This window comes from Hakea prostrata, unplaced genomic scaffold (genome assembly GCF_041222555.1).
Source record: "Hakea prostrata isolate BN-2017 unplaced genomic scaffold, UWA_Hpros_2 contig_16, whole genome shotgun sequence".
Taxonomy (NCBI): Eukaryota; Viridiplantae; Streptophyta; class Magnoliopsida; order Proteales; family Proteaceae; genus Hakea; species Hakea prostrata.
Window position 1 is genome coordinate 580680 of NW_028291135.1, and position 21171 is coordinate 601850.

The 21171-nt window shown below is 38.3% G+C and overlaps 1 protein-coding gene across 6 annotated transcripts; it reads right to left on the reverse strand.

Moving 5' to 3' along the window:
- Nucleotides 1–3876: 3876 nt before the first annotated feature.
- Nucleotides 3877–20743, reverse strand: LOC148999308 (putative GTP-binding protein OBGC2). Of its 6 annotated transcripts, none has more exons than XR_016170972.1 (6): nucleotides 19629–20743; nucleotides 9118–9366; nucleotides 8307–8390; nucleotides 6501–6569; nucleotides 5553–5753; nucleotides 3877–5464 (listed from the first exon to the last, which is right to left on the reverse strand). XR_016170972.1 is itself a non-coding variant. In XM_089141286.1 (5 exons), the coding sequence occupies exons 2-5, from the start codon at nucleotides 8346–8348 to the stop codon at nucleotides 5249–5251; spliced, it is 528 nt and encodes a 175-aa protein (XP_088997412.1). In that variant the 5' UTR covers nucleotides 8349–8390; nucleotides 12655–13258; the 3' UTR covers nucleotides 3877–5248. The 6 variants fall into 6 exon arrangements, 3 of the variants coding, with proteins under 3 accessions (XP_088997412.1, XP_088997409.1, XP_088997410.1); XR_016170973.1 differs by lacking the exon at nucleotides 9118–9366 and adding an exon at nucleotides 13993–14298; XR_016170974.1 differs by lacking the exon at nucleotides 9118–9366.
- Nucleotides 20744–21171: the final 428 nt, after the last annotated feature.

Sequence of the window (21171 nt, forward strand, 5' to 3'; positions counted from 1 at the left end):
CGATGAGACGCCAGCTATTGGGAAGGAACATTCCAGGGCAAATGTCCCAGTGATTCAGGATGGCTGCGAACAGAGGATTGAAGAAGGGAAAGTGAACCCCGCTTTCCAGTGCATCTATATATAGGGAAAATTCGCCCGGAAGGGTCGAGTCAACCCTCTCATCAGGGTTAGGAGCCCTAAGATGGTAAGAGGAAGGAAAATCAAAACCCTGGATGGCCAAAAGAAGAGTTTCCTCCTTATACGAGGAGGCAACGGAATCAGGTCTACCACTAGATTTGGAAGTTTGTTTTGACTGCCCAGAAGACTCTGCGGCCACCCTAGGAGTCATGGATGGTCCAGACTTAGGAAGGGCAGAAGAAGTTTCAGCTTTTCCTTCTAATCTCTTCTGGTTAACTTCTGCGAAGTCACGCCAGAGAGCAGTTAGGGTTTTATTATCACTGTCCGACTGCTCGGAGGGAAGGGAAACAAAGGCCTCGTTACCATTATCACTCTTACTGGCGCTGGGCACAAGGGAAGCTTCGGAAGAAACCCTACTGTCCTCCATTACTAAAGTCTCACTACGGTACAAAAAGAAAGAGAAAAACCTGGAGACAGAAAGTTAACTTTACAAAGGGATCCGTAAACTTACTTATTCAATGAGGCAAAAAGCTCAAGAATGAGAAGGCGCGAAGGAGACGACGAGGTTTCAAAATTCCAAGACAAGAAGAATGAAACCTACGAAGACAACGAACCGCTTTTAAGCACCCGCACGAGTGTTCGAAGACGTGAACGATCAAGAATAATTCAGCATCGATGATCGAGATTTGAAGATGTTTGAAAGTTTGAACTCACGAATCCAAAACAAGCATTCAGAAACCGTCGCTTGGGTTACGTGAGCCATGATTAGTTCGACTGCAAAAGGACGCGTGCATTGCCCTCACAACGCTCGAGGAAAAAGTGACCACCGCATTAAATATGACATGACATTTAGTGGGTTAAGCAAAAACCATTGCTTGACGAAGAACCCAGTTAAAAACCAAGCCCTCGGGATCGACCGAACGCTTGGTCTGGGGGGCTCGTGATGTGGAGAAAATATGATCAAACCTGGTTCATGCATGGTTTGACCTTCGACTCCGGTCGGGACGAAAAGAGTCGACTTGTTTCCGAGCGAGCCGGGTCCAGGAGATAGTTTGCTGAGGAAGAAAACTAAATTAGCCACAAGCATGCCCTAATCCGACTTATGGATTAGGTTAATTACCCTAATGATGGTAGACACAACTTGGCGGCTGTCACTTATCACTATTGAAGAGATAATCATCAAATAACCGTGAGGTTATCCTAGGAGTCCTCTATTAGTTCAAACTTGTAGAAGTCTATCGCTCAACGGATCTAACTGTTAGGATCCAACGACTATCCGAAGAAGGCTCAAATACATCCAACGAAGAAGATTTGAAGGTACACTCTATATAAACATCACCTACCTATAAGGTAAAAGAGGGATCCATATACACACATTTGGACGTAAACACTCAGATGCTTATGATCTAAATCGTATTCCAGTTATTCATTCATTAGCTCTGTGCTTCTAGCATAGCCGTTTATGATTATGTTCATCGACTAACTTAGCCTTCGGATGTGGACTCCCGACCCCAACGATCAGGCCACATCTGACGCTTTCGTTTTGCAGGTCATTCTAAGGAGATCTAAGGGCTGAGCAGATTTTAGACGTATCACTTTGGTAAGACTTTATATCAAGATTCAGTAGTTCAAAAACTTGAATAGTAATTTACTCAAGTAAGAAGATTTATAGATTCTTATTATTCACTCAGTAAATTCTAATCCTTTTAAAATGTGAATGGTGGGTATGATGATTATATTCTATGCCAAATCAGTATTTATAATAGTCTAATTGTTGCATCTAAAATTGACTCTTTAAAGTTAAACCTACACTTGTTCAACAAGTCAAATGATGATAGTGGGCTGACCATGCGGATAGGATAGCCGCCCCCAGTGATCAAGTTAGTATATGAAAGCATCACTTTCCCTCAACATATGGGGTACTATGGGCCTTTACAAAGTAGTTGTAAAGCCAAAGAAGAATATGAACTTACATGTGTTGAGTGGAAAGAATTCAGTTACCCTTGGGAAAGATAGGCCTATGATTTATATAGTACCATTCTGTTGTCTGATTGGTTCTCTCCTTAGTGGATGCGTCATCCATGCTGGTTTTATCTCAAAATTCTTAATTATGTGCAGCATGATTCTCATCCTTTTTTCCTTTCCTATTATTGCATTAGTGTTGGGAAATGTCATGTCAGCATTACCACATCAGCCTCCATTTGTTTTGATGGTAACAAACGTGAATTACTAATGGCTATATTGAGTTGTGTTTATATGAGAGCAAGTAGACTAAATCCAACTCAACACCAAATGCTTGAGCCCAAGTCAAGGCCAAAGCCAAGACCAAGCCAAGATGGCATGAAGTCTAAGTCAAGATGAGCATGAAGAATGGAGTGCAAGAAAACTCAAGAACATTAATGATCATCAACTCAAGCTCAAGCAAGAAGACTTAGCAAATTAGGACTTAAGTCACTTCATGTAAATTCATATGTAATTGCACTCGATTGTACAAATATCATGTCATTATACAGACCTAGGACATGTTTGGAGAGTTTATGAGGCTTAGGGTTGGCTAGAAATCCCTAAAACCCCTTCAAGTCCCTGTGTTTCCCTATAAAAGGCATTTTGTGCTTCAAACGGATGTTCTTTTGGTCAAAAAATCTCAGAAGAACGTTCATCTGAGATGGATGTCCTTCTAGTCAGATGGAAATACATCTGGTTGAAAATGCTCTAACGGGCTAAATTTTTAAATAGCCATATTTTCAGACGGATGTTCGTTTGGGCTAAACTTTGTCCTTTTTCTATCCATTGGGGTTTGGGCTAAGACACTTGAAGACCATCTATATAAGCCAAATTCACCCTATTTGAGAGCCTGAACCTTGTTAATTGATCAACTACTCCACAAATACTCTCAAGCTCTCAAATTACAAGAAATCAAGTGTGTTTGGCCTCTCATCCTCACTCAACCCTGAAGAACATACCAAGGTGTTAATCAAGCTTGTGGAAGCCAAGCTTGAGGTGATTGAAGGCATTGGTCGTGCAAATCATATCATTTAAACATACACTCTTATTGCATCACACTCACACAAGAGGTAAAGTGTCACACCTCTTGTTACGTAACATCATTCTCTTGTATTTGTTCAATTCTAATCTAGGTAGATTAGAATTGATTTTGGGTGCTCTTGCCCGTGGACAAAGATTGAAATGGTGCTCTTGCCTTAAGATAAACAAAGATTGTAAAGGCTACTCTTGCCCCGTAACAAAAATTATAGAACAAAGATTGTAAAGGGTATTCTTGCCCTGTAACAAAAATTGTAAGGGTTTGATTCTCTGCCCACCATATTGAAAGAGAATCATTGGTAGAAATCTCTTGAGGCTAAGAGAGGAGTGGATGTAGACTTGTAAAATCGAACTAGTATAAATTGTTGTGTTGTGGTTGTTTTTTATTGTTTAATTTCATTTGACTGTTTAATTTACATTGAATTTGCAATCAAACCGAAAAAATAAACAATTTCACTAGTTGCAACCTATTCACCGCCCCTCTAGGTTGCAATAACAATTAGTATTTTCGAGCTTTAGCCTTTTGTATCTGATGATATTGATTCATTCCCAACCTCACATCAACCTTTTCCGAGGATGTGGGGTCGAGCCCCCCAATCGACTCGGTTGGTTTAGACGATTGGAACACTGATTTGAGACTAAGCAAATATTTGTACAACATGAGCCCCTCAATACATTGGGTCCCACCTTGTGGTTGTGCCAATAGAGTGCTTCAATGCATGAGTGTCATTAAGTTCGATCATGGTCGGGAGTATCTACTTGGAGAACGAACATTGGTTCTAATTCTGTTTTAACATACAATTTCAAATTATCCCAAACAAAGAAAGGATTATAATGTGCAATGTTGTTTTTCTTTTTGGGTAAAAATGTGCAATGTTCACTGCTGCAATCTGGTGTTCATGGATGGAATTTTGAGGGTGGAAAATACTTGGGTGCAAGTGCTCTAGGGCAAAGAAGGGTTTTGATGGGGTTTTGCTCGCAAACGTCATCGAATACTTGGGACCTTCCTCTCCTATTCATAGTAATATGGAGTCCTTTCGGATGTTTCTAGAATCTTTTCTTGTAGCTTCAAATGACCCTAGCTCTCTGTTATTGCAATATTGTAGGGAGGAAAAAGCTAACTTTTTAGAAATGTCTGGTTAGACATTTCCTTAGCCATGTCCTATTGCTTTCTACCAAGACCCATAGATAAGCCATCGGTGGATGACCAGGTCCCCTTATTCCCAGCTTGTAGTTTTTCTTGATTATCTGTTGAATCTGCTATTTTTGTCTGGGAGATTTTGTTGGTTCAATCTTAGTTGTTCTTGTTCAAAATTTTCTTAATCTTGCTTTGCTTTATACAGGGAAAGTTGAACACCACACACCAGAAGCATAAATACTAATTTACCTCTGGAAGGTCAATCTTATTTAACACAACATATGGCCACTCAAGGTATTCAGGATTGCACATCTACAAAATGTAAAGTACTTAAATTCCACAAGTCCCAAAAGCAAGAAAAGTAAATTAGTAATTGCAAGTGGATGACAAAAGAAATTACAAAGCCAACACCTCACATTAAGATTAGATAACTCAAAACACCAATCAAGACTAGATGTCAAAAGAGTGAACAAAATTCAAACCATAAGAAGTAACAAAAGCTACGATATGAAGAAAAAAAACAGTTGCTCAAGCCATAAAAAAGCTAAGTCATCAAAAATATTGGAATCCAACAACCACAGACAAACAGAACTGAAAGAAGAAAAAAATTCCCTCCTAACAAGCTCTTGTAATTGCAAGGAATTAAATTTTGCCAAAGAACATAAGCTGACCAGAAAGGGAACTCCAAAATATTCCAGAAAACCCAAGATCACTCACCACTCTATGTCTAGAAATATTAAATAAAAGCAGAATCATTAATACCATAAAGGATTAATCCCTTTAAGGCAAGTCTAGTACCCAATTTGCACTTTCAAGATGAACCACCTTAAGGTAAAACCGTAGATTTCTGTTTCCTAGAAATGAACTTGAATATACAGATGAATAATGGAAAACTAAAGGAAAGTAAAAATCTTCACCAATCTAAAGAGCTCTCCCCACTTGAATCAAAGTTTAGTTTGGTTTTTGAGATTCCATATCTCTCTGAATTTGATTATGATGAGTCCATCTGCCAAAGAAACAACAGAAAAGGCAGAGAGGGATGGAGGTTACAAAACATACTTCTTTAACAGTTCTATAATCTTTCACAGGATTGTCAGCAGCTGCATCAACAACATGGACTAACAGTCGAGTCCTCCTTAAGTGTCTCAGAAAATTCCGACCAAGACCCTGCATGATGGGTATGTTCTAGATATTTAGCAAACCAGTAATATGGAAAGGGGATGAAAAAAGAGATATCCACAACCTTATCCAATACCTTCCCCAGGTGAGCACCTTCAATTAAACCAGGCAAATCAGCTAATGTTGCCTCAGATGTATACTTGCCTGCCCCTAAACTAGGGTCACCATCAAGGCGTCCAAGATTTGGAATTAATGTTGTGAATGGATAATCTGCAACATCAGGTTTCGCAAGTGTGATGGCAGCCAAAAGGGTTGAGGTTCCAGCATTTGGAAGTCCCTGCAGCAAGAGAAAGCAAGGTGTAACAACTTTATTTAGACAGATTCCATACCCAGAGCAGGGGTTTCAAGAAGAGAGTAGCCTGAAGCAGATTTCATTTTCTCAATTCTGATCTGAATATAGCTTAATTTGAACCAATATTAAACTTGTTCAGCTCTAATTTGACTCAATGCAAGAAGTTGGGGCACGCACCCAGCTCACCCTTTGAAACTCATTTCGATGCTATGGGAGTTTGTTTCAACTTCATTTGCATTGACTCAAAAGCACTATTATGAGAAAGAAACAACAGAGGAAAGAAGAAAGGAGGGGGGAGGGAAGCAACCTAATATTCAGACAGTCAAGAATGATCTGCATCTATATCATATTTCCAGAAATAACTATAGCTGCAGAAATGTGACCCAAAACCACTAATATGAGAAAGAAACAACAGCGGAAAGGATGGGAAAAAAGGAAAGCAACTTAATATTCAGACTTCTACCCAAAAAATAAAAAGACTTAATATTCAGACATTCAAGAATGATCTGCATCTACATCATATTTCAGGAAATAACTAGCAGAAAAGTGGCGTACAGCCTTTGAAATTATACAAATTTTCATCTATTAGGAGTTAAATAAATAACAGTAATGACCTCTTACAGATGTGATGCAAAACAGAAAATAAAAACAAACAGTAAACCATTGTTCTTGGCTTTACAAATGGTAGAATGTTAAATCAAGGAGGAAATCAGACCAAAAGACAGTACTCACCACTAAACCAACTACTCTCAGTATCAGCTCCAGACTAACCTCCTCCCTGGGTTGACCAAGAAGTAAGACCTGCAATGAATTGACAAAGCTAGCTTTCAAATATAAAATTATGGATTAAGAAGTAAAACATATTATTGAAGCACAGAACATAGCCAGGCTTCATCCTAATCAAATGAGGGAGATGGATTCTATTGATAGGATCAGAGATTAAAAGAAGGCTGAAGCCTCTGAGTTTTAGGTATTTGAACTATTATCCAAAGCATAAATTGATCAAGATATGAGACTACGAGGCACCAATTCATGAAGGGGTCAGAGAAGACGAGTGTTAGAAATGCAGACCTTACTAGGTCCATGTAGAAGTAAGAAATCAATAGTGTTATAGTGTTCACAAGAGGATCCCGGAAGCAAAAGCAATCTTAAAGAATTGAAGTCACAACAGGAGTAAATAAATGAGACAGCAATGCTAAATTTACATATGTAACATTTGATCTTGTCAAACCAGTGGTCTATTAGAGGCGAGGGGACAGCTTTTGTCTATCTCATGATTGTCAAAGCATGCCTAGGCAGCAAAGCGATTTTTCAACCGCCTTGTTTTGAACTGCTTAATTGACGCTCAAACTGCAAAGGAACTCCAAGGCCCAAAGTGACGAATGGGACCCCCATGCCCATTGGCAACAAAATGTGAAGCATGAGCCATACTCAACATCAAGAATCAATGAATCAATAAATGCAAGGTGGACGCTTGACAACCATGGTTTGATGAGATGAACTTATTTTTGAGTTCTTTTTTTGAATAATTTTTCATAATTATGATTCTTGAATGCTTGTTTTTGGGATGAATGTAACTATTGAATATTTGTTTTAGCTTATTATAGAAAGTAACTGTATTGAAAACTAGTTTAAAAGTAATTGTATTGAAAAAATTTTACCCAACCACTTTGGTAGCCTTATTGCCACCTAAGGGCCACTTCATCGCCTAATCGCCTAGGCGGAGCCTCAATCGCTTTGGTTGCCTTGCTGCCTTGACAACCATGGTCTATCGGGGCAAGATGACAGGTGAAGCGAAGGGCAAAATGTAGAACCTTAAGCAATTAGTTCTAGGTTTGTATTAGCTTAAAATTGGATGGCAAAAAACTAGGAATGTGCATCAATTATTCGTGAATGTTAATATAACCTAATTGTTCACCTGCAATACACACACAAACACACAGAGATATGGATATATATTAACTTATAAAATAAAGTAGTCCAAGCCAAAGCTGACATAATATGACCAAAAACAGGCTAATCAGGTTGAATAGATCTTGTTTAGCTTTGGGTTGAAAATTATGGTTATTCTACAGCTGAATTGGGTATTGGAGAGATGTAAACTTTTCAAGTAGTAGCATGTGACTTGTTCCAAGCAGGCAGACCATATAGTATTAATGTAAGATTCCTTAGAAATGCCTTCTGATATATTAAACCAGAATTATAAGTTGCCAGCGTGAATGGATGGCATGTGAAACAAACCAAAATTAGGCTTGTATAATATTAACTCCAACAACATGAAACAAACTGAATGATAAAATTTCCCCTAAAGAATAAACCAAAATATAAGTTACAGAAGTCAGCAGGGCACAGTTAAAATCAGTGAAAAACAACACTAACATACTTCCTGTATTTACTACGTACCAACTAAATATTCTTCAAGAACAAACTCTTTAAAAGTGAGATTGAGAAAATGCTTTGGGATGACCACGCATCTTTCATGAAAACATGTTCTAATCATGATATGGTAAATGTTTTAAGTAAGAGATGTCGTCATACCTTGTCATCCTCATCTCTCTTGATATTACTTGTTAAGGCCATCACTCATTTTCTCTTATGTTCAGGCATCTCTAACAACCTAATCTGCCAAAAGCAAGATAGAAGATAAATACTAGCTCATACATGACCACCATGTACAATGGCATGCTAAGGAGCACCTTAGTAATATCAATAAGACGATAAGGTACAACAGTCTCCAGTCTCAATCAAAACAATCATCCTTTTCTGAAAAAACTATAAGAGTGTAGTTTTGATAAAGTTTTCATCTCATTCATGTCATTTTAATGCTTAAGTATTCCTTCGATATATTTTTATATTTTATTCTAATTTTTGAGTATTCATTTGTAATACAATTCTTTTTTATTATAAAAATATTTTGGCTTTAATACATTAAAGGTATTCACAGAGATTTAGTAAAATACTAAGTGCAGGTGCACATGTCACCATATTTCAATTTAAAAAAGTGATAACCTCAAGGTGTTGCTCAATTGGCAAAAGACCAACTCCTCATAATATAAGGTCAAGCATTTAGATCCCTTTGGGCTAGGGCCGATATTCTGCTTTAAATTTAAATTATATGTAAAAAGCTACCCTTCAAGGTGTAATCGATTTGTGCGTAAATTGACCCAGTTAATTTGTAGATAAGGAAATGAAAATTTACTAATCTTCAATTTAACTAAAAACCTATCCTATAAAACATGCAAATTAGAAATTAAAGACTTCCTATGACATCGCTACCAAGTTTTATATATTTATATATAAAAACAAAAAACAATTATCCTATTGAATTGAATCAAGGCGTTAACGCAACCTCATGGCTTCTCTTTAAGATTCCAGTACTTAGACAGGTCCCCTTGCATTCCTGATAACAAACTCAAAGAACATCACAGTTTACACAAGTTTCAGAAAACTGTGCAACTAATAGGACATAAATAAACTCTGGAACAGCCGGATTGGAGCCGTGAAAATGTTAAATGCAACAGTAGAAATGCATTATGTGATTAACTAACAATCAAGACTAACCTGACCTTCGTGTGAAAGAAATCTGATAAGCTTAAATCTGCAAATCATAATTCAAGCTTAAGAACAGGGCAATTTTCAAGTAACTGCTAACTCCCAAGAGAAAGGAATAGAGGAGAAAAGTATCTTGATATCATTCATATCGATTGATTACACTCAGGTTTCCTTTTATAGGCTCCTGTAATAAATTACTTACAACTAAATTTCATAGTCTTCCATCCATGCTGGTGGTTTCCTCACACGCTTAGGCTGCTGCTGTTGGATTGAGGCTGGAATTGGGCTTTCTTGAAGCGAGGCTGAAACAGGGCTTCTTTGTTGGGTGTGGGGTGGGCTCAATGGCAATTGGAGTTGCTTAGCATTACTTACTCCTAAAAAAATCACCTTGTCCTCAAGGTGGTAATTTGGATAGGTCCTGCAAATTGCTGTGAAATTCTGCCATGAAGCATCTTCCAAGGCTGCAGAAGACCATTGAACTAACACCTGGTCAGTTGGTTTGTCTTTTTGTAGAATAGTGCAAGCGGCTATGATAGCGAGTGGAGACTGTACTGGCTTATTGGCAACACTAGTAGTTGGAAGTGGTTGACAATCTACTGGTGCTAGTCCTTTGAAGGGTTTCAGCTGAGACACATGGAATACAGGGTGAATGTGATTATCTGCAGGAAGCTGGATCTTGTAAGCAACAGACCCTATCTTCTTCAATATTTGGAAAGGGCCAAAGAAACGTTTACTTAGTTTCTGATTATTGCATTTGGCAACAGAGATTTGGCGGTAGGGCTGTAGTTTCACCATGATCTAATCTCCCTCTTGATATTGGATATCTTGACGATGTTGGTCTGCTTGTACCCTCACCCTATTCTTTGAAGCCTGGGGGTTCTCCTTAAGGAGACGTGGCACTTCATCTCTGTTTAATAATTGTACATCCAAAGCATGAACTAATGTTAAACCCCTGGTATATAATGGCAAGGAAGGTGGAAGGCATCCATATAGGGCTTGGTAGGGTGTCATGCTGATACTGCTATGGAAGGCAGTGTTATAACTCAATTCTGCCAACACAAGATACGCAGCCCAGGTGTCAGGTTTCTCATGAGTAAAAGCTCGTAGTATTGCTCTAAGCATCTATTTAACACCTCACTTTGCCCGTCTGTCTGGGGGTGGTATGCTATGCTCATCTTGAGTGTGGTTCCACTACAGCCAAACAAGTGTTTCCAAAAGGCACTAAGGAAGATTGTATCTCTGTCTGAGATAATTGACTTAGGAAATCCATGTAGCTAGACTACCATCTGCATAAAAGTTCAGCTACTGTTTCAGCTGTAAAATGCCGTGGGAGAGATCCAAAATGTGCATACTTGCTCAAATGGTCGATAACCACTAATATGGTTGCTTGGCTTTTGGAAAGTGGAAGTACTTGGATAAAATCCATGGTTAGATCCTCCCAAATTCGCTTTGGTAGGGGAAGTGGCTGCAAGAGGCCAGCGGGTGGTGTTGTAGAGTATTTAACTTGTTGGCAAGTTAAGCAAGAGCTCACAAAGCTGCGAACATCTTGGTGCAGTCCAGGCCAAATGAAACTGGTAGCAAGCTGAGCATGAGTCTTTTTAATTCCTTCATGGCCTCCCATAGGGGTTTCATGAAATTCCTTTAGCAAAATTGACTTGAGAGTTGACTGTTTGCCAAGACGTACTCTTCCTTTATGATATATGATGCCATCTTTTCTAATGTATTTGTCTTGCATTGTTCCTTGAGCCACAGCCTTGTGTATTTGAATTAACTCCTCATCTGTTGGATTCTCCCTTCTAATTTCTTCAAATAAATCCAGTTGAGGATGAGTTAAGAATTGCTAATAAGCTGTCAATTGTTGAGAGTTGACTTGTTGTTCTTCCTCAAGCCTTCAAGATAAGGAACCAGCGGCTGTGTTGGGTTTGCTAGATTTGTATTCGATGCGGAACTGAAATCCCAAGAGTTTCCAAGGAACATCTGCTGCTCCGGTGTGTGGATGATCTGCACCAACAATTCCTTTAGACATTTATGATCTGTCTTGATGATGAACTGTCGGCCAAGGAGGTACTGCCTCCATTTGAGAATTGCTTCTGTTATTGCATACAACTCCCGAAGGTATGTTGATGAAGCTTGCATCTTAGCATCGAGTTTCTTACTAAAATAGGCTATAGGATGGCCCCCTTGAATGACACAGCCCCAATGCCTACTTTGGAAGCATCAATCTCTATTTCAAACTCTTTCTCAAAATCTAGAAGTTGTAAAACTGGGGCTGCTGTCGTCACTGTTTTGAGTTCTTCAAAGGCATTGTTTGCTTTTGCAGTCCACTTGAAGGCATCTTTTCTTTGTAAATCTGTAAGTGGTGCTGCCTTGGTGGCGTAGTGGTGTATAAACCTCCTGTAATAGCCAGTTAGGCCTAAAAATACCCTTAATTGCTTTAGGTTTTCAGGTATTGGCCATTGAGTCATAGCTTCTAGTTTCTTTGGATCAGCCTTTACACCATTGTCAGTCACTGTGTCCCAGATATTCAATCTCCTTTTGGCAGAAAAAGCACTTAGTTAGCTTAACAAAGAATTGATTTGTAGTGAGGAAGGAGAGCACAATCTTAAGGTGTGATTCGTGTTCGGCAAGGGAAGTTGCTGTAAACTAAAATATCATCAAAGAAGACAATCACAAACTTTCTGAGGTAAGGTCTAAATAGTTGGTTCATGTGGCTTGAAAGGTAGAGGGCACATTTGTTAGACCAAAAGGCATTACAAGAAATTCATAATGGCCTTCATGTGTTCTAAAAGCTGTTTTGTGAATGTCTTTGTGGTGAACCCTGATTTGATGATAGCTGAACCTCAAATCCAATTTGCTAAACAAGGTAGCCCCTCCCAACTCATCCAAAAGCTCATCTATTGTAGGGATAGGGAACTTGCCTTTGATAGTGATGGCATTAGAGCCCTACAGTCAATGCAAAATCTCCATGTCCCGTCCTTCTTTTCCAATAGTATAGGAGAAGAGAATGGACTTTGACTAGGTCTAATAATACCCTGGTCTAACAGTTCTTGCACCATTTTTTCTATTTTGGATTTTTGAAAGTGAGGATATCTGTATGGTTTGACATTCACAGGTTTACTGTAAGGCTCCAAGTGTATTATGTGGTTTAAAGGTCTATGAGGAGGCAGCTGATTTGGGGAGGTAAATAAGTTCTGATATTTAGTCAATATTTGGTTTGGGGTAAGCTTGCATTGACAAAATCCAAATTCCCCTTATCTCTACCATCTTCATTGATTTTGTCACACATATTCTCAGCGGATAAGGTAAATATTTCAGCTATGAAGTTAGTGTTTACCAGAGTTTGCAGCTGTTGGTGTCATACTGGTGCAGATCCAACTGAAGTCTCCCCAGTAAGCTGAAATTGTTTTCCTTCCCAATGGAATTTCACAATCTGATCTTTGTAATTGTGTAACACTTCACCTAGCTGTTATAGCCATTAAACTCCCAGTACTATGTCAGGACCTTGGATGGTAGCACAAAGAGGCCAACTGGAAATTTCTGTCCTTGCAAGTTGAGTGGCACACGAGAACTTTTATACTGACTCTGCAAGAAGTCTCCATTCCCCACATATACCATTAAAGTAGTTGCAGCAGCTACAGGTATTCTTAGTTTCTCCATTGTTCCTGGTTTGTTAAAATTATGGGTGGCCCCATTGTCGATGAGCACCTGCGGATGCCCTTCATAATCCCCTATCACCCTAAGAGTTCGAGGATTGGATATTCCCGTAAGAGAGTGAAGGCATGAAATGTCACCTTTCACAACTTCCTCAAGTTCTACTGGGTCACTTGTTGGTCTCTCTTCCTCAGTGTCTTTGATGTCATCTTCTCCTAGGAGCTCAAGGAACTTACTCTGACACCTGTGGCTTGGACTGAATTTTTCATTACAATTAAAACACAACCCCTTTTCTCTTCTCATTTGAATTTCAGTTGGGGATAGTCTATGAACAGGTAAGTTTGGGCTAGGAAGAATAGGAGGTTATTTGTTAGTTTATTGGTATTGTTGGGTGTTTGTTGTAAGAACCAATTTGTAAGGTAGGGGAGGGAAATTTAGGGTTATTTGGTTGAAATGGTCTGTAATTGGGTTTGGTAGTTGCACCTTTTAAATCTTCATATCTTTGCTCATGAACTCGAGCTAGGTAAGTGGCTTCTTCCAACATGGTAGGATTTGCAAGTAGTAGCTCTCTCTTAATCTCTGGTTTCAACCCAGCTATGAAGAGACACAAAATCATTTATGCATCCATTCCAGTCACCCGAGTAAGTAGCTGTTCAAATTCATTGTGGTATTCAGCCACAGTTCCCTTCTAAATGAGTTTGGCCAATGTCCCTATCGGATTGTCGTAGATCGTAGGTCCAAAATGGAGCTTGAGAGCTTGCATAGATATGACCATGAGGAAATCAAGTTGTTTCTATGCTTCCATTCATACCATATCGTGACGAAATGAAATGCTGCGATCTGGAGTTGCATGTCATCCGAGACTCCATAGAAGTTGAAAAACATTCAACTTGTGAGATCCAATTGACTGGATTAGTGCCATTGAATCGGGGAATTTCCATCTTCATCGACTTCAGTAGCGGCATGAGATCTGTTATGTTTTGTGAAGAGTGAATTGGAATTACAGATCTAGATGTAATACCAGGTTCTTTACTGATCGGTCCCTCCGAGCCTATTGCAGATGGTTTCTCAACCGACTTCTGGACAGACAATCGTAGCTCAGCCATTTGCTCCTCCATTTTCAACATGTATGACTGGGATTGTTGAGTCATATGGGTGATTGATGCTCCTTGCATCTCCAATTGGGTGCGTAACCCATCGTCCGTTGAATGCCGCCCTTCCAATTGCGCTTGTATGGCTTTGACAGCGTCTGCTAGCTTTGTGTTCTTCACGTTTCAGCACCGATCAAATTAGCTCTCAATGAAAGCACCAAATGATAAGCTAAAATCTGCAAATCAGAATTCAAGCTTAAGAACAGGGCAATTTTCGAGTAATTGCTAACTCCCAAGAGAAAGGAATAGAGGAGAAAAGTATCTTGATATCATTCATATCAACTGATTACTCTCAGGTTTCCTTTTATAGACTCCTGTAAGAAATCAGTTACAACTAAATTTCAGTCTTCCATCCATGTTGGTGGTTTCCTCAGCAGCTTAGGCTGCTGTTGGATTGAGGCTGGAATTGAGCTTTCTTGGAGTGAGGCTGAAACAGGGCTTCTTTGTTGGGTGTGGGCTGGGCTCAATGGCAATTGGAGTTGCTTATCAAAATCCTACAGCAGATTCCGGTTCATATTTCTAGTTGAGAAACCACGCAGTAACTATAGTGACAAAGCCCATTGACTATGAAAAGTCATGAGTAACAATTCAATTCAGACCCTTAATAAAAAGCCATTTCTTTACTACATTATTTAATACACCCCCTTTTATCTTTTGACCATTTCCAAAACAGAAATACTAAAGTTGGGTCCAAATGACACAGATTAGAAGCCTTCTAAACCAAAACACCCAAAATCTCTTTGCCTGTGAGAGTTGGGCCCATCACATAATAGAATACCAAAGTGAAAATTAGGCCTAACTCTAAGAGGATCACCTCAACAGTCACTCCTGAGGACTAAATTTTGTTCTGAGATCAAGGGACACTTGAATTTATACTTATACCAACACATGGGTGGAACTTCTTGGCAATGAAAACAAGAACCCGAATTGGTCCAATGCCGGGTATGATAAAAGAGAACCCTCAAACAAGTAAGACATTGTATGAGGAAACTAAGAAAGAATAATGTGATCTCCAAATCAAATTATAAAATTCAGAGAATAATGGAAACTCAAATGAGGGACCAATTTCCCTGGTTGAACAAATAAAAACCTACAAATATATAAGCTGTTGAAGCAGCAATGACCTTGTGTAGTGATATTCCAGAAATTGAGGACAATCAATTTGAAAGAAACCAAACAGCTAGCTTGTAGCACTATTTAGATCTATTTGAACAAATAGGATTTGGATTCAAAAACTGATGGAAGCTCATTACATTAATATATCCTTCTGTTAGTAAATGGTAATCTGACAGTTCCTTAGTGAAGAAACCAAAGCTGGTAGGTGGCTGAAGTTACCAACACCAGTGGTGGGAAGTTTTGGCATTTTCACTTGTCCATTCTCTTATTCGATGCCTATTTTCATGTTGCTAGCAAGATTGCAAACCTACTAACAGAGAACAGGGAGTTGAGCATGCATAATTATAAAAACATTAGTAAACACTTCAAATGAGAAAAAGGCTTTAATCACCATACTGTTATCTACAGTATGGCAGTTGAGATTACGATCATAAACTTATTCTGGTGCAAAATAAGTCAATGTTCAACCCAGTCATTTCTTTTGAACAATCAATTCTTGAATACTGAATGTGATGTTAAACATGCAGTGTGACTATTATACATCAAAACTCTGTTAACGCCATTCACATGCATTAAATGTACCCAATGGCGATGCATCAGTTGAATATAGTAAGATAAGAGATTGAAATATTTTGTTGGGGAAATTGAATCAATCCCAAACATAAGGCAGAAAAAAGGGGATGGGTAAGTAATACTAATGCCACAGCACCTAGTAAAAGACTTAATTCAAGAAATAAATAAAAAAATTCATTTATCTGCATCTGTGCATCTTCATGCTTTTGATGTTGTAATGCTAATGAACCTCCCAAAAACTGCATAAACTTATTGGAATACCAAACCCAACTCTCCCTTATTACAATGGTTTCAGTTGGTTATCATAATCTGTTCCATCATTTCTCTATATGCAGGCTCATGAATTCAGTTCTCTGACACAAAAACAAAATAGCAGATTTTCAGGATCAACCTTTGAAGGGTTCAGTGAAGGTTTTGTAATGCTAGCTACCAACCTGGCACAACAACCAAGTCTCCAGAAAACAAGGCATTCCAAAGTCCCAAGTAGAGTAGTTATGTAAATTTGAGTTTTCTTCAACTTCCTAATGTTTGATTATAATCAGAATGAAGCAAATGCCCTTGAGAGGCTACCAACTACAGGTGAAAAGAATGAAAATAAGGCAACCCAATAAGAACCTGAGAAGCCAGATGTTTCACCATTGTCTTGGAACATGCATGTCTCAAACTCAAGAATAGCATGACTTCACCTAACTAATCTCATAAAGGTAGTAATGTGAAGATACTCCCAACTTCAAAGTAAAAACATTATTAATTAATTCATAATAACATAATGAAGACAACGATAAACCAAAAAACTTTAAGCAAGAAGAAGTATTTAAGCAGACATTATGTGAGGTATTGTAACTACCTCAATCTTCCTTGACACTGGACCTACCCAGCTGCCATAAATAGTTAAAAGATTAAAATCCTAAAATAATAAAAACCAATCCCTAGTTCAAGAAGGAAAAAAAATAGTTTTTTTTGCAAAAGGTGAAATTTTAAAATTTTAAATGCAATTGGTTTTTCCCAAACATGGAAATTCTATAAATCTTAATATTGTAAAGCATGCTAAAAATCAAAAGTGTGGTAAAGATTCATTTCATTTGATATCTAAAAGGGTATTTGCATTCAAAGTGATTTTGACAACATTTGCACACATCAAATGAAGTTTGATTAGAACATTACTCCTCCAGTATAAGTCAATTTTAAACAATTTCAGATTTGCTAGAGGCTGGTTTTGTGCCATACCTAATGCAAAACGTCCCAAAAAAAAAAAAAAATTTTTGACCAGTCAATTATCTTAGAGAACAGGAACTCCCTGAATTGAGAGCACTTTAATTACTTATATAAAAGATCATATTTTCTCAGAAATCAGAATAATATAAAACCACATGTGAGACCAGGTATTATCATGATAACATTGATAAGGACTAATTCTTACAAGGTCCCATGTCTCTCAGGTAAGCAATGTCAACAAAGTTGAAAATTCAACTTTCTTAGATGAAGTTCAAACTTCTAATAATCACTCGCAAACATAATTCAAATATGAAACTGAAAATCCTGGGATAGGAGAAATTTAAATACTCAAAATCCAAGTCAAATTGACCTATAATTCCAGTTGAATATCAATCTTAGATGCCTAATTCAGTTGCCAGAATTTGAGCTCAATTTGACTTGTCTGATTTTAACTACTTAAAAAAAACTTCAGGTCAGGCCAAAAAAGAGGGCAGAATTAGGAGAATCTCAGGGAAACCGGATCAGAAGCTCAAATCAGCAATAAACCTTGGTCCAAGCCCCTTTTGATAGATACTTACATATCCCAAAAACTGCTCTAAATCTGATTCAAATGGGAAATGAATTAGACAGATAAACAACTCTACGACAGATCAATCAGAGGTTATGAATCAGTTGCTCTGATGAAATTTAACAACAACAAAATACTTAAAGAACAGTATTCTATTAGAGTTATTGCTTGAATCAAAGAATCAAACAAAGCACAGAAGTATCAATCAAAAGGAGATACATTCAGTACCTTATCTGTTGTGACACAGACTATAGGAAAAGAAGGATACATAAACATATTAACCCAAAAAAAGGACACATAACCATGGCTTCCCACTGAGAACAGGTCACCCACCTTAAAAAATTAATAAGGTGACTTGCCTGTTAAAATAATTGAAATAGGTCGGGTAGTTAATGACTGAAAATATGAAGTATGAATCAGAATTCCACTCAGCTGGATGTTTTAAGAGAGGACCTGTTTTTTAGGGTTGAGCAAAGCAGTTTTGATAAAGAAAACTCGTGTTTAAGAATGCTGGTCATTACTTAGGTTTGTATTTCTGAGCTCAACCAAATATAAAATGTCAATGTGAAGAGAGATTATATGCTGAATGGTAGGACCGTAGGAGTTTTGAAAACAAGCTTTCTTGAATACTTTATGAGATGCTTCATTCTTTTGAGATCATTTTCTGCTGGCTAACTTGGATCTTTATGCCTTGAGAGCCTTGTTTATTCTTTGTGGTGTCCATCAACAGTGTTATTTCTTCATCTTGTTCTTTGTCTGCAAGGTTCAGTTGCTGCTGAGATAAAGCTACATAAATAAATGTTGTTGCAGCAATGAAGCATCTTCAGTACCTTGGTGCATCTAATTTCATTCTGGATCTTAGAAATAATCTTGGTGGACTTGTGCAGGTATGAGTTTGGCATCCTACTCTTCTCATATTTTGTGTAATTTCTCCATTGTCTGTGAAACAAAATTTGAGGAGAAAGGCTTTTCCTTCCACTAAAGGAGTTGGTTTGCATTTGTCAGACCATAGTTTCCTACTTTGTGGTGCATTTTATTTTTCTTTTTTCTGAGAAAGAAAAGTTTCTCTTATCTGAAGAGTTAATTACTAAACCTTTTTCCACAGATAGGTCTAAAACAGTTTTTCATTTTCTTGGATATAGATTTCGTTAACAACATGGAAAGGCGAAACTCCCGATTGAAATATAAAAGGCATGAAAGCATTTCAACTGTTTCCATGAATTCCTTTGATTTTTTACATCCTGAGATAGATTGATGTAAACCAAGGAGGGAAGGATTACTTTTATGGGATACTGATGAATATCAGACCCAATTAGGGTTTTAAAAGCCTGTGGCTAATGGAGATTAGGGTTTCACAGCTTGCCGCTAGGGTTCCCAGGGCTTAAGTTCAGCTAAGGTTGAGGGGAATTGAAGAATAGGTTCACACAAATGAATTTTACAAGTCTAGGGCTTCAATCCAATTATGTACCTCATGTATTTTCTGCAATTTTCTGTTTCAGAACTAGGGCTGTGGTTGCGCGAGAGATGGGGATGGTTTCTAGGGTTTATAAGGGTGGGGATGCTACTGGCTGTAACTGAATTGAAGGCTTGTAAAGGATAAGTCTCTGTCGGGACTATTCTGTATCATTACGTTCAGGTATGATCTCTGCAGTTCTCTTTAAATTTGGTTTGAATGGAATAACATGTTGGAGCAAATAAGGTTTGTATGGAAATTACAAGATCATTGAGATACAACGACAGATGAACCCCTATTTGAGTAAAGTCTGACCAAGACCATAGAACCAAGGGTGCTCTGCAATCAGCTTAGGAGCTAGGTTTCAAAGAGGAAAAGAACTGACTTCATCAAATATTGAAGTCGCTGTATCGGGTAACCACACATGAAGGGGGAATTGTGCAGATTTAGCAACTGCACCGACGAATAATAAGGAAGCACAAAAAATAACAAATAAAGAATGGACTCCATTATTATAAATAAAGTTATTGAATATTTCGAACAAATCCCAAAATTCAAAGAATTACAAGATAGCTACTCACTTTCATCACTTCCATAGTCTTGACTCAATGACTGGAGTCCATTGGTTGCATCATTGGCTTTTGGTTCCTCCTCTTGCTTGTTCTTCTCTCCCTCATGTTTGTTTTTTGTAGGAGGTGGAACAGTCTTCTTCAAAACAGAGATTCTGACTAATGGAGCTTTGAAGACAAGTTTGTCATTCTTAGAAGACTCATAATCATGAACAGTTTCTTTATTGTGGAAGCTATCAAAAGTACTACCTTTTCTCAGCCAATCTGTCGGTTTCCACACTTCTTCAGAAACTTTCCTCCTCTTTGAATTAACTAGAGAGGGTGTCCCATCATCAGTTGAAAGCTGATTTGAATCATTACCATCATCATCACTGTCATCCTCATCATCATAGATCCTTTTAACATAATTCTTTGAACCCTGTGAAAAAATCGACTTTATGTGCTCTTCATCTGCTTCTTCCAATTTCTCCTCCTTTTCTTCAGTTGTGCGTTGCAAAGCCTCAAGCATCACATCTACACTCACGTTTGCGTGTCTAGACTTCATTGACTTCACTTCATCCAGTGCTGCAAGAATGTCCATCTCTCGTTTTGAGTCTAGAGTTCTGTTCTCCAAGGATTTCATTGCATCTCCCTTCTCCTCTTCATCCCTTTTCATTTTCTCTTTTTCAACTGCCTCATCCTCAGCACGCCAAGGCTCAAAATTGCGAGTTGCACCTGCCTCAACCACATAATCTGAATTTTGTGGATCTGTTTTCATTGTGAGTTCAGCAGAGCACTTGGTGCATTTGAAGTAGAACCGGAATATTTGGATCCCTAAATATGTCTCACCAATCACATCTTCTTTCCTGGAGTTGAACTTTGTCCCCTTGTATATATAGTTCCCACAGGTATTACAACGAATACTCATGGGAAGCATCATTCGGATTTTGATCTGCTTGTCCTTCTGTAACCTCCGACGAGGAAGTTTTGAGGGATCAAAATCTGGTGGGTAGTATTTATTCAATACCTTTCTCTCTCCCATCTTTGCCTCTCAAAAGTACAGAAATCTAGCAGACCTGCAAAAGCGAGTAATTTGAACCGATACTAGATTTTCTTTTCCTTTGAGAAAAAAATCGCAAACCAGAGCAATTACTGTTCTGCCTAAAAACTCCCTCGCGCTCTTTCTCTCTCTATCTCTGGTTCTCTCGTTCTCGAGTCTCGTTCTCTGAATTTGAATTCAGAGACTTATCCTGTTTACAAGGCTAATAATGGGGTGGTTTTGGAGTTATTCCTACCGTAGTTTAGGGTTTAGAGTGAGGGAACAAGGTTTCAGATTTTCTAGGGTCAGGAAATTTCCAGAAAATTGTTGCACGGAAGGGTGAAGAAAGGGAAAGCGCTGGGGAGGCTCTAGGGTTTGGGGATTGTTATTTGCTGTAACTTGACGAGGGAGTGAACAAACAATGCTGCTGCAACTTTGCCTGCTGGAATTACGAAGAAAACAATCACACAGGGGCTGCCGCAGGGTTTCCTCCTCTGGAAACGTTACCTCAACCCATTCGAACCTCCTTGGTATATC

Bases quoted from the DNA above. Each gene is read 5' to 3' on its own strand.
- LOC148999308 (XM_089141283.1), bottom strand. From the start codon at position 20,637: ATGGGAGAGAGAAAGGTATTGAATAAATACTACCCACCAGATTTTGAT. The intron at 9,367-19,628 runs GTGAGTAGCTAT...TATGATTTGCAG, and splicing joins AGACTATGGAAGTGATGAAA to ATTTAAGCTTATCAGATTTC.